Consider the following 15,688-nt stretch of genomic DNA (forward strand, 5'->3'; position numbering starts at 1 on the left):
TTCCTTGGTTTCAGAGGTACCATTGGGGACTTAGGTTCTTCCAGAGAGTTATGAGGCAGGGTTGTTTTTGTTGTTGTTTTGTATGAAGACACCAAATCTCCAATGCTTTTCACTGGTGATAATAGAAAACAACACATTGGAAGGAAATGGGAAATTAGAGGTGGGTGGCAAATAGTTATGTTTTGGGTTTTTTTTCCCATGACTCCCTCCATAAGAGATGAATTGTTCTTGAAGTTTCTTTGGGGTTGCTGTTAAGAAAATGAAGAGGCTGGAGAAGAAGGCTCAGCATGTAAGTGCCTGCTGCTCTTCCAGAGCACCTGAGTCGGGTTCCTAGCATCCATGCTGCGCAGCTCACAAAAGCCTGTAAGTCCATCTCTAGGTGATCCAGTGTTCTCTTCTGGACTTGAAGGCACTCAAGTGTATATACCCTCATATAGATACACATGCACACATATAATTAAAAATAAAAATAAATTTTGCAAAACAAACTAAAATCATGGCGGTGGGTGCATGCCTGTAATGCCAGTACTCAAAAGGCAGAAGCAGGAACATTATTGTAAATCCCAGGCTACCCTGGGCTACATGGCAAGATTGCCTCAAAAAGCCAACAAAATAAACAAGCCCACCTACACCTCCCCAGGAACAGAGCTCTGCTCAGGTTTTGGCAGAAGTCAAATCTCTGCGCTTTTGAAATGACTATGGATTAAGCATCTGGGGTTTGATTTTTTACCATTTCTCTTATCCAAAATGAATATAGACAGTTGAAAGCTGACTCCAAAAAATAGTAACTAGCAGTTGCACATTTCTTTTGCCTTTAGCTGCAAAGAAAGAAAAAGTTGACAGATACTTTCTTTTCTGGCTTTTCTGAGACATAACTAACAAGGAAAAGGGACCTGTGCTGACAGAGTGCCACAGATCTCTCTGTCCATGGTGGCTGAGGAGCTCCTCCATACCTCATACGCCTGACAGGTCTCATATCAAGGCAGTACAGTCAGTTAGGCCCTGGGCTGTCTATCAGGACTGTCAATCAGGTCTGTCAAACATATTTAACTTTTGTTCCCTCTCATTTGACTTTCTCCAAACTCTTTCCACTCTTTCCCCAGACCCCAGGCAACCACCATTCTCTCTCTGCTTCTGGGAGTTTGACTTTCATAGATGTTACATATGAGTGAGAGCAAATGGTTTTGTTGTTCTGTGCCTGGCTTATATCACTTAGCGCCATGCCTTCCAGGTACATCTGTGTGTGGCAGATAGCAGAAAGTCATTTGAGTTTTTGTATACTCATTTCCTTTATACATTCATCCACAGGAGAGAAACTGAGTCCAGGTAATGTGTGCATGTGTGTGCGTGCGTGCGTGAGTGCGTGTGTGTGTTCCATCTTTAATTTTTCAAAATGTAAGCTATTAATAGCAAGTGACACTTACTTTTCTTGCTTGGGATCTGCTGTCAACTTAAAAAGGCCTCCAGCAGCTTAATGACATATGGGGTTTCTCCCTTTTGTCTTCAGCCCTTGATTCCATTAGGAGAAGATCATCTTCTATGAGACTTTACCCTAGACTCCTCAACAAAAATCCACTGACACCAGGCTCCACTGGATAGTCCCAAACCTATGGTCAAACAGGTGGCCCTGGTTAAACTCAGTGGATCACAAAACCAAAAGGCATGAATGGGGAAAGGGGACTTGGCCATGCTGACATAGGTGGAAGGGTGATGAGAGGGTGGGGTGGGAGTAAGAACGTGTTATATATGTGTGTGGAGTGGTCATTAACAAATTTAACATTCTACTAATATTTTCATGGAGCAACAAACAAAATGTGGAGACTGCTGTAATGTCAAGACAGGGGAGGTACACTACCTGTCCTCCACCATGTCACAGATCCCAGGTTTAGGCCAGGGTGCCCCTTTTCATGTCAGCTACAGATGGTGACACATGAACAAAACTGGGGAAGGAAAAGCAACAGAGAGGAAAGGGTGGAAGGGTCAGGAAGTCATTAGCATATATTAATTATCCATGATGATGGATTTCATGATGGTCTTTCATATATTCTGATCGTATTAATCCCTCACCATCTTTGTGTCCCCCTCTGGTCCCCCACTACTCTCCTTCCTCTTTCCAGATGCCCCCTCTACTTTCATGTCTCTTTTTACCTGATGAACTGTCATTACGGTTTCCTGATTACGTAGGAGCATGAGCAACAGGTTATTTTTAGGAGCTAGGTGCCTCACCAATGACTGTACCATAGAAGATGATGTCTCCCCCTCCTCCAGCAACTGTCAACAGTCTGTAGATCCTTGGGGTGGGGGCGGGGATGGTTTGTAAGTCTCTACCTCCTCCATGGAAAGGACAAATCTTATGTGGGTCATAGGCAGGCTATCACAGTGCTTTAATTCACGAGTGCAACCACGTGACATGCCCAAGAGACCGTGTTCTATGGCATTCCACCCCATCCTTGGGCTGTTGCATCCTGCCCTCTCCTCTTCGGTGCTCGCTGAGTCTTGGAGGCAGTGATAGACATAGATGTCCCTCTTACATTGACCACGTAGTACTTATTCATCAACTTCAAAACAGACATGAATCTCTGTAGTTCCCACTGTCCACTACAAATTGAAGCTTCTCTTCCCAAGAGACACCAGCACTGATGCATGGGAATAACCCAAAGTATTTAGAAGGTAATCTGACAGGTGCGTCATTTATACAGAAAAGCAGTAGCTTTCCACTAGTACCTATGGCCTCCCCAGTCATGGGCTTTTTCCAGGTTTATAGGACCAGATGTGAGTTTCCTCCTGTGGAGTGGGCTGCAGTTCCAGTCACCAAGTGATTGGTTACTGTCACAACAGCCATGCCACTGTCCCACCAGTGGGCACATCTTGCCATGGTATAGTTGGTAGTGTAGCAGTCAGGGGCCACAGCTAGTAAGACAGTTAGAGAGTGTTCTCCCCTAGCAGGCTCCCCAGCACCTTCCAGCACTCTGAGACTGCACAGGCAGGGAGGAAGCTTTTACCTCAGTTCCCTCTTGGTTCTCTGCCTTCTGCAGGCCGAGCCTGTGCCATATTCACCAATAAGTCCTCACCATCTCATGCTGGTGGGCAACCGATTGCAGTGACCATTACCCTGTATTGTTTGGGGGACCAACAACTCTTAGAAAGGTGTAGTGGGTGGCTAATTTTTCTTCAATATTTCACTCATTCTCAGACCTTTCTGCAGTCATATTCTTTTTTGCTGATGAGGGAACCGGAAGCCAAGAGCCTTTAAATGACTTGATCTTATGCAAGTCATTTGTTCAGTCAACTCTTGAAACTACAAAAAATAAAAAATAAACTGAACGCAACACAAACATTCTGCTTCCTCTCGGGGAAGAAGGGAGAATTTCAATCTCAACCTGCCAGGCAGTTCAGCCAGTGTTCTTTCAGCCCCTTGGTGTCGTTAATTTGGTAACGGGTAATCTGTGAAGTAAAACTGGGGAACGTTCATGAGATGAGCCCGTGGCACCAGGTCAAGTAACAATAGTTGTCACTCTCTCTTGTTTAATCCTATAGTGGAGTACGACAAGGAGTTCTCCCCACGCCAGCGACACCACAAAGAGTTCAAGTTCAACTTATCCCAGATTCCTGAGGGTGAGGCGGTGACGGCTGCAGAGTTCCGCGTCTACAAGGACTGTGTTGTGGGGAGTTTTAAAAACCAAACTTTTCTTATCAGCATTTACCAAGTCTTACAGGAGCATCAGCACAGGTATGAAGGCTCAGGAAGCTCAAAAGTGGGCTGCTCCCTGCTTCTCACCCTTTCCTCATATGACTTCAGGTGTCGTTAGAAGGTGGCCAGAGGTCAGGAGCTATTGAACATGAAGAGCTGGTGCTCTGAAGGGCAGGGTTTAGCTAGCAGGGTGTTTTGCTATTAAGAAGATGTTTCAAATAGGGGACTCTTCCTAAGCAAACCAGTAAGCTGTCCTGATGACCTTAGTAAGTGTCCTGATGACCAGTCAATTGATTTATTGGGATAAACTGTTTCTTGTCATTGTTTGGTCCTCAGATTTGATTATGTGTGAGTGGCTAAAATTAATGCACACATTAAAATTACAAGTGATTGCAAGTCAGGTGATTGCAAGGTATGTGTTTGTGTATATAATATACATATATGTTTACTTTGAATAAGCATATACAAACACTACCATTTAGATACAGGGGATGATATATTTATTACCTTTTTTCTGTGTGTCTGTGTTACTATTATTTTCTAAAATGAGTTCAGACTGACTTATAGGGAAAAAAATCTTCAATAAAGTATATTTATGGTGCTGCCTAGCAATGAAGAACAACTTCCCCAGCAACTGCTCGGGCATGGAAAGGCAGAGGACTTGGTAGTAAGTTCAAATCTGTAGTCACAGAGAGGAAGCAACTTAAGCCATTGATAATGCCTATAGCAGTTAGAAAGCAAATGCAAAGATAATGATGAGAGAGGGAAGGAGACCCCACACTTAGTGACCCAAAGACACTTTGGTTTGGCCTTTTTCTGAAACAGGGCTGCCAGCCTCTGCCTCCTGAGTCCTGGGATTACAGTACACCCACTGTCTCCTTTGGCTTCAGAAACCAAATCTAATTTGCTTTGAAAGATTATTGACTTTCCAGTAGGCTCTAGAGATTCCCAATTGACCTTGGTTTCTTTTGGATATACAGATCTGTGGGGCTTGGGGAGGAGGGGTGGTGACAAGGAACTAGCGCTAGCCTGGGGAAGGGCTGTTTTAGCTTGGAAAGCACACCAGTGTCTGGCACTCCCCAGTCTATCCTGGGAACTCTGCTGGAGGGAATTTCTATAAACTTTAAAAGGAGTTGAGAAAGAGTGTGGAGGTGGCTTCCAGACTGTAGGAAGAGAGCTGAGAGACAGAGGACAGGCTCTCAGAGTATTAGAGCTCCATCTGAGGAAGGAGAAAGACCTAAGAGGGCTTGAGGGGGAGACAGAGCAGGCAGCTCTGAGTAGGAGAAGAAACTTTAGGAGGAAGCTGAGAGCAGAAGCTATGGGACTGCCTGCAGGTGGGACTGTAGCTCCTGGGGGGGGGCAAGGGAGAGGTCCCAGGTGGCCCCAAGCTGGACTGCAGGTGGGGCTGTAGCTCCTGGGGGGGGTAAGGGAGAGGTCCCAGGTGGCCCCAAGCTGGACTGCAGGTGGGGCTGTAGCTCTTAGGGGAAGATGGGAGAACTGAGGCTTTGGGGGAAAGGGTGTCTTTAAAGATGTACCCACGTGGGTATAGATATCGAGATGTGTATAGCAGTCCGACGCTGAGAACGCCCAGGTAGGTGCCCTGGGTAGGAGGATGTAGAAGGCTTAAGAGCTGGAAGACACAGCTGATAGAGTGGATGAGGAGTGGCAGGTGGGGAGAGGCAGCAGCTTAAGGACTGGGCTTCAGAAGTTGGAGTCAAATTTGGTGCATGGCAAAAGCCAGCAGAAACAAATGATCCATGCCCACCTTAGCAGAGTCAGTGCAGCAGCTTGGTTCAGAGCAGTGAGCCCCCGGGATAGGAATCATTTATGCCACTCCCAGGTTTCAGCACCAGATGAATGAGGAAACATAAAAAGGACGTGACTGCTCCTAGGTATGGGTTGAAGTTTATTGTAGATAAAAGGGAGAGCAGAGCCAGAACCAGAGACCTCTGGAAAAGTCCAGAGTGAACATGGTTAGACTGAGCCAGGTCATGTGAGGAGAGAGGTGCAGGGTGGGGGTGGCGGGCACAGACCAGGAGTGGCAGCCTGGGCCAAGAGACTGGTGTAGCCACAATGACTGAGTTATATAGGGGCCAGAGGAGTTGGGGGAAGGGAAGCCAGCCTAGTCCGTGAACTAGAGTTTAGGGTAAGGAGCAGGCTGTGCCAGCCAAGGAAGACCCTGAAACAGGTAGGGATGAGGGATGCTGGGAGAACCTGGTGTCAGCACCCACTTTGATATGTTAATAGGCATTTCAGTTAGCCATTTGTCCCAGGTTTGAGACCTAACGCTAGAGGGGCCAGCAGATGCCAGGCACTGGGAACACATCATGGTACTGAATATAAACCTACACTAAGGCAGTAGGTCATGTCTTAGCTGGGACGGTTAAACGATGAGTGAAACATAGCCATTGTGGTATGGTGACAATGGACCAGAATTTCAAAACAAGGAAGTTTCCAGGTGTCCACTTTCTCCTCATAAGTACAAGTTTATCTGGTAGCTTTACAATAGTGGGATTTTTTTTAGAAAGAAAAATCTCTCTTTGCTAGATATTCATCTTTTGATGCACTGGAGAGAATTGGCATTCAGTGGTTCTTTGGCCCTGTCTTAGCTTTTCAGTTTGCCCAACTGGATAGTCCGTTTTACTTCTCTGGCAAGAATAGCCAGAAGGTACTTTTGGGGCTCACAAATTTGTTTGAAATGCATGATTTTTACCTCTCTTGCAGGAAAAGTCATAACAAAAATACTAGGCTAGCTATATAGTGACTGTGAAATTTCTCAAAAGGATTTTTATTTAAAGAGAGATCTAGCAGGAGCTTCGTGAGATTCATACTGAACTTTAGCCAAAAGGGAACAGCTGCCGTGTGCTCAGGATGGTGGTGACATCCTTCCTCCAGACCAGCAGTAATGTTGGAAAGCAAAAAACCAGAATGGCCCCAACCTCCAATGGCTCTCTTGTCGATTTGTCTTCTAGGATGAGAGCATTTGGCAGTTGGGTGTGTTTAACTTGTGTGAATAGGAGGAGAATACTAGGAAAGTTGGGAGACTATCGTGCCTTTGAAGGGCTCCAGGTTGGCTGGGGGAGGTTTTCTTATCTGTGGGCCAGGAGCCCAGGCCTCCTGCTACTTCCAAATGTTCTTCCAGAGGCCTCCAGACTTAGCTGCAGGGCTCCTTCTGCAGGTTTGACCTCCCCATCTGTACCATCTTGGGGTGTCTTGGCTGAATATGCTTTTCTGAGCAGAGAGGAAATGTATTTATCTAATCAGTACTGAAGTACAGTTTGTAGCATTTGCTGTGTTCACTTAATGTAACAAATGTTTGTGCTACAAAATAGTTGGCCTCCTCCAAGGAGGGGGAAGTTGGGTTTTTAAATGCTAACTCAGAACTTCAGCTAAAGGCAAAAGAAATGGCATATGGAGTCTTCAGACATAAAAAGCTGATTGGGAGGTTACAAGAGCCTCTGAGAAGGCAAGTGCTGCCTGTGGAAATGTGTTTCTGTTGATACTGGAACAGGTAAGTTTAGAACAACGACAAAAATTGATTTTAAGTACAGTGTACTTATTCCAGAAACATGGTACTTGACCCAAAGCCTGAGAATGAGTATTGAGAAAGAGCATGTAAATCATGGAAAGACCTGAAGCAACCCTTAGGTTACAGTGAGAGCAACTTGATTATTTCTAAGCCCAAGGCATTCAGGATACCCTATGTATATTACTTCTTTTACAATTTACCCAGTGGTGGGCTGGCAGGCAAGATGGTTCAGTGGGTAAAGGTGCTTGCCATTCAGGCCCAGTGACCTGAGTTCAATCCCCAGAACCCACATGAAGGGAGACAGAGAGAAGCAACTCCACAAAGTAGTCTTCTCATCAAAACACATGTCATGGTACATACATGCATCATGCACACAGACACATCATGGGCACGTGTACACAATAGCAACAATACAATTTAAAAATTAGTGTTTTGTGAATGTTTATATTTTAAGATGCGTTCAGTGTAATGTAGCTCAGCAGGTGCTGGGTTCCACCTCCAGCACCTAAAAAGGAGATGGAGTAGGTGGGAGCGAAGGGATCACCTGGGAGGAGTTAGGGGGAGGACTGAGAGTGAATACAATCAAAACACATGGAATGTGTGTTAGTCACTGTCCTATTGCTGTGAAGAGACGCCATGACCAAGGCAACTCTTAGAAAAGAAAGCATTTAATTGGGGGTTGGCTTATAGATTCTTAGGGTTATTTGATTTCCATCATTGTGGGGAGTATGGCAGGAGGCAGGCATGGGGCGGAGAGCTACATCCTGATCCATAGGCAGCAGGCAGAAAGAGATACTGGGCCTGGAGTGGGCTTTTGAAACCTCAAAGCCCACCCCCCAGTGACACACTTCCTCTAACACGCCACATCTTCTAATCCTTCCATCTGTCTCAAAGAGTTCACCAAACTGGGTATTAAGCATTTAAATATATGAGCCTATGAGGGCCATTCTCATTCAAATTACCACATCATTCATGTATGAAATTCTTAAAGAAGTAATAAAAATGTATTTAAGGTGAGAGCAAAACTTGCTACTGTAAGTGAATACATCCTTACAGTATCACTGATATAAATTTGTGTTTTATATAGATCAGTTTGGAAAGGTCTTCCCTTCATATCCTCTCATTAGGATTTTCCCCTGTCCCATCACACAGGAGAGGAAAAGGTCACATTTAAGAGAACAAAACATGGCATGTTTGAATTTTTCTATGGCTCAATAATGTTGAAATCATGGTTTGTTGTGTTTCCTAAAAGTCACCCTGATGACATAGGGGTTATCCCTAAGCTAGGATAAGCCAGAAGTGCCCAGAAGAGGTCAGCATGCCCCATACCTCCATCTTTGGAGCTCAGATGCAGGTATCACAAGGATGCTTCAGTCTGTTTTCATTGGTGTCAAGCATGTCTGTTAGAATTCAGGCCTCCCGACAGAAAGTCTTTCCATTCAATTGTTCTCTGGACCAACACCATCCATCAACATGGTTTTTGTTTATTTGTTTGTTTGTTTTGGCAGATTTTTTATTTGAATTAGAAACAATATTGTTTTACATGTCATCAACATGTTTTGTAGAGGAAGTGAGAGAAGGAGAACGATTAGGACAAATTTATGTGCCGCCATCTGCACTCTTTCACAGATCATCCTGTCCATTTACGTCTTTGTTGTGACCTTCTGTGTGATGTGCACAGTAGCTATCTTTATGCTTGGAGTGCACTTACAGGCCGCTCTGAATTCCCCTTGCCTTCCCAAACCCACGAAGAGTAGCAGGACGGTAGCATGTTGCTTTCACACACACCAGGACTTACTTCTATCATATCCACATTAGTTATGTTTCTTATCCTGGTTTAGTCAGGAAGAACAGCTTGGGGAAGACAGAATTTATTTTAGCCCACAGGTTCACGGCCAGAGAGGCATGGTGGCTTCATCTATAGTAGGAGTTGGGGCACAGACAATTACATTTTCATACATGAGGCAGCAGATAGAGACTATGGGAGGTTGTACACCAGGGCCAGGCTGTGAACCATAAGCCCATCCCAGAGACCTACTTCTGCAAGCCAGGCCACATCTCTTAAAAGTTCCACAATCTCCCAAAACACCAGCATCAGCTGGGGACCAACTCTCCACACTCCAGTCTGTGTAGGCATTTCATGTTCAAACTATAGTAGCATATTTAGATAAATTAGGCAATTTCGATGCCTTTATGTCATTTTTTGGTTTTGGCTACAGTTCTTATTCACTAAACTTTGTTTTACTGAAAGTTCAAGACATTCTTGTGACAGCCAGTCAGAAATTGTGATGGAGATGTTTACTCTCTGAGGTGTGCCTGTTCCGTGCATGAGTTAGTCATCTTGCCTCTGCTGGCTCTGGCATCCCATGTCCTCCCTGTCTGACAATCCTATTGTTTGGCAGTGGCATCTTCTCATTGAGTCCGATCCCCCTTCTTTACTGTGTTCCATCATACAAGTTTCTTGGGAGGACATTTAACGTAAGAATTAATGAACTTAAAATATATTTTTTTGGATGCCAATAGCATTAAAATGTGTGTGTGTGTGTGTGTGTGTGTGTGTGTGTGTGTGTGTGTGTGTGTGTGTGTGATTGATTGGTTTGTGCTCCCGTGGAAAACTGCAGTTGATTTTTGTGTATTGATCTTGTATCCAGAAAGTTGAAATTTTATGTTAACACTAATGTTTTTTTCTGTTCATACTTTTGAAATGTCTATGAGTATCATCAACTCTAAATTTCTTTCTTTACAATTCATGTTTTGCTGCTGCTTTTTTTCTTCTAATTTTGCTGGCTAGGAAGTCCAATGCAATTCTGAAATCTACTTATACACTAACCTTGGAGGTGGGGGTGAGAGAATTATTATGATGAGATTAGGTATAATTGGTATAAACTAAGTAGACTAAGGAAATTATCCTCTAAACTTCCTAAAAACTGTAGTTTTTTTTTTTTAAGATTTGGAATTGATGTGACATTTCATATATTTTTTCTGATTTGATAGGATTATGTGTTTTTTTTCTCCTCTATAGTGTCAATACATGAATTGGCTTTCAAATATTAAGGCAATTTTAGACCCTGGAACAAGTTCAGTTTGTGATTTGTTACTGTTAAATACTCTTGGATTCAGAAACCACATCTGGATCTAGTGTCTGGATCACCTCTGGTTCTATTGCCATTGTCTTTAGTCCCTTGATTGTTGTCTCCATTTGATTTTATTTCCTGACATGCCTGACAACTTTTTGTTTATTCAATTTTGTGTATAATTTAATAAAACAGCTATATACATTGTTGCTTTCTTACAGACTGAATTCAAAACTCTTCTGGATGTCAGGGCAGTGGAAACGAATCATTTTACCCTTTTGTCCCGGATGAAGCTGGGCTTCAGGTTCCCTGAGGCTCATCTGTTTCTGGTTCCCCCTCCTTTTGCAGTTTAGCCCCCTGGGGGTTTCAGCTGAGACTGGGATACTTACCAGAGGCCCTCATCCTTGGTGGGCTCTGAACTCTCTCTCTCTCTCTCTTTTTAAATTCCCCAGTATTGTGAAACTGCCAAAATTCTTCCTGTGCTCTGAAGTCTCCAAACAGCTCCTTTCTGCTTGTTTTCTCAGCTTCGCATCCCATGTATACACAGCTTCATATTTGGCAAACTTCTCAAATGAAAATATTGGTGTTCATGGCAGCCAGAACTTGAAGAAGAAAACTGAACCCAAACCTCTTATGAGATCACGTTGACATGTTCACTTCTAGCAGGCTGTTTCCTTTGAGACCTTTGTCCTTCATGTCCTATCTACCTTTAGCCCATCATCGTCGTCATCGTCACCACTATCAATCGTCATTATTGTCTGAACTATCATTTGTATTCTTAGCTGCTGACAGTATGCCAAGCTGCTACTTTCTGCTTTGGTGTATTGCTGGTAGGAATTCACAAGTGCTCTGAAATGAAAAAGGCAGCAAATGCCTGGCCTCCGTGCATTGCCCCTCTCTTGAATTTGACCCCTTATGTGTTGCCTGGCTTTCTGCTCTGCAATGATTTCAAACAGGCTTGAGTTTTTGTCAACACATTCCGTTTTGGGGTGGTGGGTTTCGCTTGATACTTCAAAATCAGAAGACCGACACCTTGATAGCAGTTTAACTCAGAACTCTCTTATCGGATCCCCCTAAACCACTGATGCACGTGTTATTAACCAAACATGGATCTGTAAGGAGCCTGGAGTCCAGTAGCTGGCCCAGATCCAGGATCCAGAACAGACATTTCTTTAGGCATTATTGGCGGACAGATGGTACCATTAAGAAATGCTCTTGGGTTTTCATTGAAGATAAAACTCAACCTTTTCAGATAACAGAGTCAGTTTCTTTTCTGAAAAGAAGGGCAAGTTTGAGAAAATCTGGATGAGAAGTTGCTGTTTAAGGAGAGGAAAGCCTTCTGTCATGGTGCCCAGCCACACCATGTTCCCTTTTCTACCTGGCTATCCCTGCTGAGTGTGGACCTCAGGCAGGCAATAAACCTTTAGTGTTTGTTCTTTTCCATTTGAAAATGGGGCAATGGGATGCATCCACAGCTTGGGTTATGTAACTAACTAGTTCCCCAGTTAAGTATATGCTCCTCCTCCTCCTCAGCATGCCCCGCCTCCTCCTCAGCATGCCCCTCCTCCTCCTCCTCCTTAGCATGCCCCTCCTCCTCCTCCTCCTCAGCATGTCTCTCCTCCTCCTCCTCAGCATGCCCCTCCTCCTCAGCATGCCCCTCCTCCTCCTCCTCCTCAGCATGCCCCTCCTCCTCCTCCTCCTCCTCAGCATGCCCCTCCTCCTCAGCATGCCCCGCCTCCTCCTCCTCAGCATGCCCCACCTCCTCCTCCTCAGCATGCCCCTCCTCCTCCTCCTCAGCATGCCCCGCCTCCTCCTCCTCAGCATGCCCCTCCTCCTCCTCCTCAGCATGCCCCTCCTCCCCTCCTCAGCATGCCCCTCCTCCTCCTCTTCCTCCTCCTCCTCAGCATGCCCCTTCTCCTCCTCCTCAACATGCCCCTCCTCCTCCTCCTCCTCAACATGCCCCTCCTTCTCCTCCTCCTCCTCCTCAGCATGCCCCTTCTCCTCAGCATGCCCCGCCTCCTCCTCCTCAGCATGCCCCTCCTCCTCCTCCTCCTCCTCAACATGCCCCTCCTTCTCCTCCTCCTCCTCAGCATGCCCCTTCTCCTCCTCCTCAACATGCTCCTCCTCCTCCTCCTCCTCCTCCTCAGCATGCCCCTCCTCCTCAGAATGCTGTCTACCTGAAGATAGACAACAACCAAAGCTCAGGTTTGAGAAGTCCCCAAGCCTTACTCCAGATCCTCTGATCTGTTGTTGGTAAAGCACAGTGTACAATTAAAATTATCAAAATACTGCATGTACTTAGAAGAGTGTCTAGGTGTTTCATGTTGCAGAGAATTTAGGGTGTGTGTGGTAGAAAAAACAGCAAGTCTTTGGGATCTGCCTACATACTCTGTCAGCTTGAATGAGACAGGAAAATAGGTTTATGTTTCTGAGCACTGTACCTTATGTATTATTCATTACTGGAAGCTGATTGCTTTTGATTGCATGCATCTCCATTCATGAGGAGAGGCAGGCTGCATTAGTGGTTAGGATTATTTTATGAAACATCTTTTTTTGTTTTAAACCAAATTGGCAGTATGTTAACTGTTTCATTACCCTACATTGGACAAGATGTAGAAATCCCTTCAAAGATATAGGGATTCTTCATTCTCTTTGTGTTTGTCACTAAGGCGGGCTGGGATAAACTCTAGGTCATGGAGTCACTGTTTTGTTTAAGTAGCTACAGCAGACAGGATGAGAAGTTCTGGATGTATACATAGTTATCAGTTCCCTTTCCACCTCCTCTGTCTTCTCAAACACTCCAACTTTGGACTTGATCTTTCTGTGACTATGCTTAGAAGCCTAACTTGACAGCCAATCCATAGTACAACCAAACATTAGCTCATGGCCTAGCCTCCATCTGATTTGCTCTGTTTCTGGAAGGAGAGGAAGAAAGACATCTTGAGAGCCAATGGCCTCCAAACTTAAGTCTACAAGCAGGCAAAGGGAGAACTGAAGTATTGAATGAAGAGGTGGTATCCGTGCTTTGGGCCTTGTCCCATGGAGTGTTCTCCAAGTTCAGTAGTGTCCGCATTACTCTCAAGTCTGCCAAATATACTCCTCTTGGGGCCCTCCTGGACCTACTGAGCCCGAAGCTCTGCAGTGAGGGGTCACAGTCTGATATAGTTTTTCTGGAGATTACAGGGAAGATAATTAAGAGCACATGCTATTGGCTGCATGACCATGATGACCAAGCTACTTAAACTTTTGGCAAACCTGTGCTGGTGCTGGTCATGTTTCTCGGTTAGGGTGCTGATGAGGAACTAATATATGTAAGAGCTCTTTGGACAGTCACGGGGCAAATGCCATTAGCATTTTTACATTTATGTTCTGACAGCAAAGCCCTTTGTCCTGTGTAAAGATGAAGGGTGCCTCTGGGCATTTAGAATTATCTTAGAATGATACTCACCATGGGGAAACCTAGCACAACCAAGTGTTATAAACTCAATTAAAATTACCAATGTATGTATGTATCTATTCATCATTGCTACTCAAATCATTATGAGTGTGTGTGTGTGGGGGGGTGTGTGTGCGCATCTCTGTATTCAAATTTATAGTTCCCTTTCTAGTGGCAAAAAATTTAAATATGTACCTTAAATAAAGAAAAGCTCAAGGGTCAAATGTTCAACTGTTTTTTTTTTTTTCTTTCAATCTACTCAAAAGCTAGATTCTCCTTGTTGTATTGCGATTACCAGTATTTGGATTTTATTTTTTATCTTAACTTCTACTAAATCCAGACCTGTACATGGCAAAAGAATGTACTATGGGTCTGCTTATTTTGAATAAATAAATGCTACTTTATCAAGAACTTGTTTTTTTCCTAATAAAACGGGTTCTGGCAAACACAGCTGTTCTGACAGGGCTCTGTGACCTTGGATACAGTCAGGAGACCTTCTCTGGAATGAATGAAGAAAAGGCCCACAGCGTTTTACCCAGGGGAATATTACTAACCTGGAAGACACCTTAGAAACTGAGTCACAGGAGGGACCACGTAGGGACAGTTGTGCCCACCAACCTGAACCTTCCAAATCTTTGTGTGGAATTCCAGTTGGTCAACTTTAGTTTGTGTTAATTTTAATTTGTAGATCTCATAAGTTAGTGTTTTGGATTGGTAAGAACTTTTCCAGGATTATGGTCTGAAGAAACACACACCCTAGAATGGAAATTCCGAGAAGAGTGACATTGTTCTGTCTTTGGACATGGAAACCTTGATTATCAAACAAAATGGGATCTGAGTGGTGGTTGAGAGCAAAATAGTCAGCAGGTGACTTACAGATTGTATCTTTCTCTGGTTAAGGATTTTTTTTTTTTTTTTTGTAGTTGTTAGGTGAGTTAAGTTGGCCATGTCAGTGAGAGTCCAAAACAACCAGTTGGGGTGACTGTGGCCAGTTAGGGAGTCTTCATTCAGTGGTGCAGGGTATCTTAGCTGAGACTATCTCATTTCAGCTCTGTCAAAGTGGGATTAAGAGGATTCAGGTGCATCTTGTTTGGTTTTGGGGACAGTTTTTTTCCCAGTGCTAGAGCTGAAACGCTTGCAGCTGCTGGGCCAGTACTCAAATATGGAACTAGGGTGCTCAATCTACCTGAGGGGAGGCCAGGGGAGTCAGTACCTAAGAAGGGCACAAGTCACTGAAGAAAATGAGTAGATGGGGGGCCAGAGAGTCCCTAGATGCTGTGAGATGGTTTCTTAGAGTTTAATTCCTTTGTGAAGTTTCTTGCCCTAGTTGTGTAAATGAGTGTTTCTTGCTCCACTTTGTTCCAGTATAGCAAAATACCCAAAATTGATATTTTACAAAGAACAGATTTCTTAGTTCACAGTTCTGGAGGAGGGGCAATCCAAGATTAGGGAGCCATGGCTGGTGAGGACCATCTCTTATGTCATCACCGGGATGGAAAGTAGAAAGGAAAGAGATTGCATACATGGAGAGAGAAAAGGGGGAAACTTGTCCTCCATTCATGAGGGAAGGGCCCTTGTGACTTAACCACACCCCCAAAGGCCCACCTCAGTGCTCTGCATTGGAGAATAAGTTCCCAACCCATGACTTTGGAGGACACCTTCAGACCTTAGCAGACAGTGGTGATGTTAATGCACTGAGCACTGTTCTCTGAATGGATGAATAGGGCAAAGTCAGGAAGGTCTTGGGGGTTCCGCCACAGCTAACCACCCTGGGGGCCTGCTTGCATGCACCTCTCAGGCACCCCAATGTGGGTGTGTGAGGCTGGCTCATGATTCTAACCCTGTTACTGCCCTGTTTCTATATGCATCCGATTCTGATCTTTAAACACACTGGGTTTTGATTCCCTACTTTATTTGAGCCCCTGCTCGGTATTTTCAGCCTGTACTGTGGACATTTC

The 15,688-nt window shown here is 44.5% G+C and overlaps 1 protein-coding gene across 1 annotated transcript in view; it reads left to right on the top strand.

The window, feature by feature from the left end:
- Positions 1-15,688, top strand: part of Bmp6 (bone morphogenetic protein 6) — a 175,365-nt gene that overhangs the window by 142,895 nt on the left and 16,782 nt on the right. Inside the window, exon 2 of the mRNA XM_035442926.1 lies at positions 3,538-3,730. Within this exon, the coding sequence (XP_035298817.1) occupies positions 3,538-3,730 (193 nt within the window). The remainder of the gene's footprint in view (positions 1-3,537; positions 3,731-15,688) is intronic.

The sequence above is a fragment of the Cricetulus griseus genome, chromosome 3 (genome assembly GCF_003668045.3).
Source record: "Cricetulus griseus strain 17A/GY chromosome 3, alternate assembly CriGri-PICRH-1.0, whole genome shotgun sequence".
NCBI classification, from domain to species: Eukaryota; Metazoa; Chordata; class Mammalia; order Rodentia; family Cricetidae; genus Cricetulus; species Cricetulus griseus.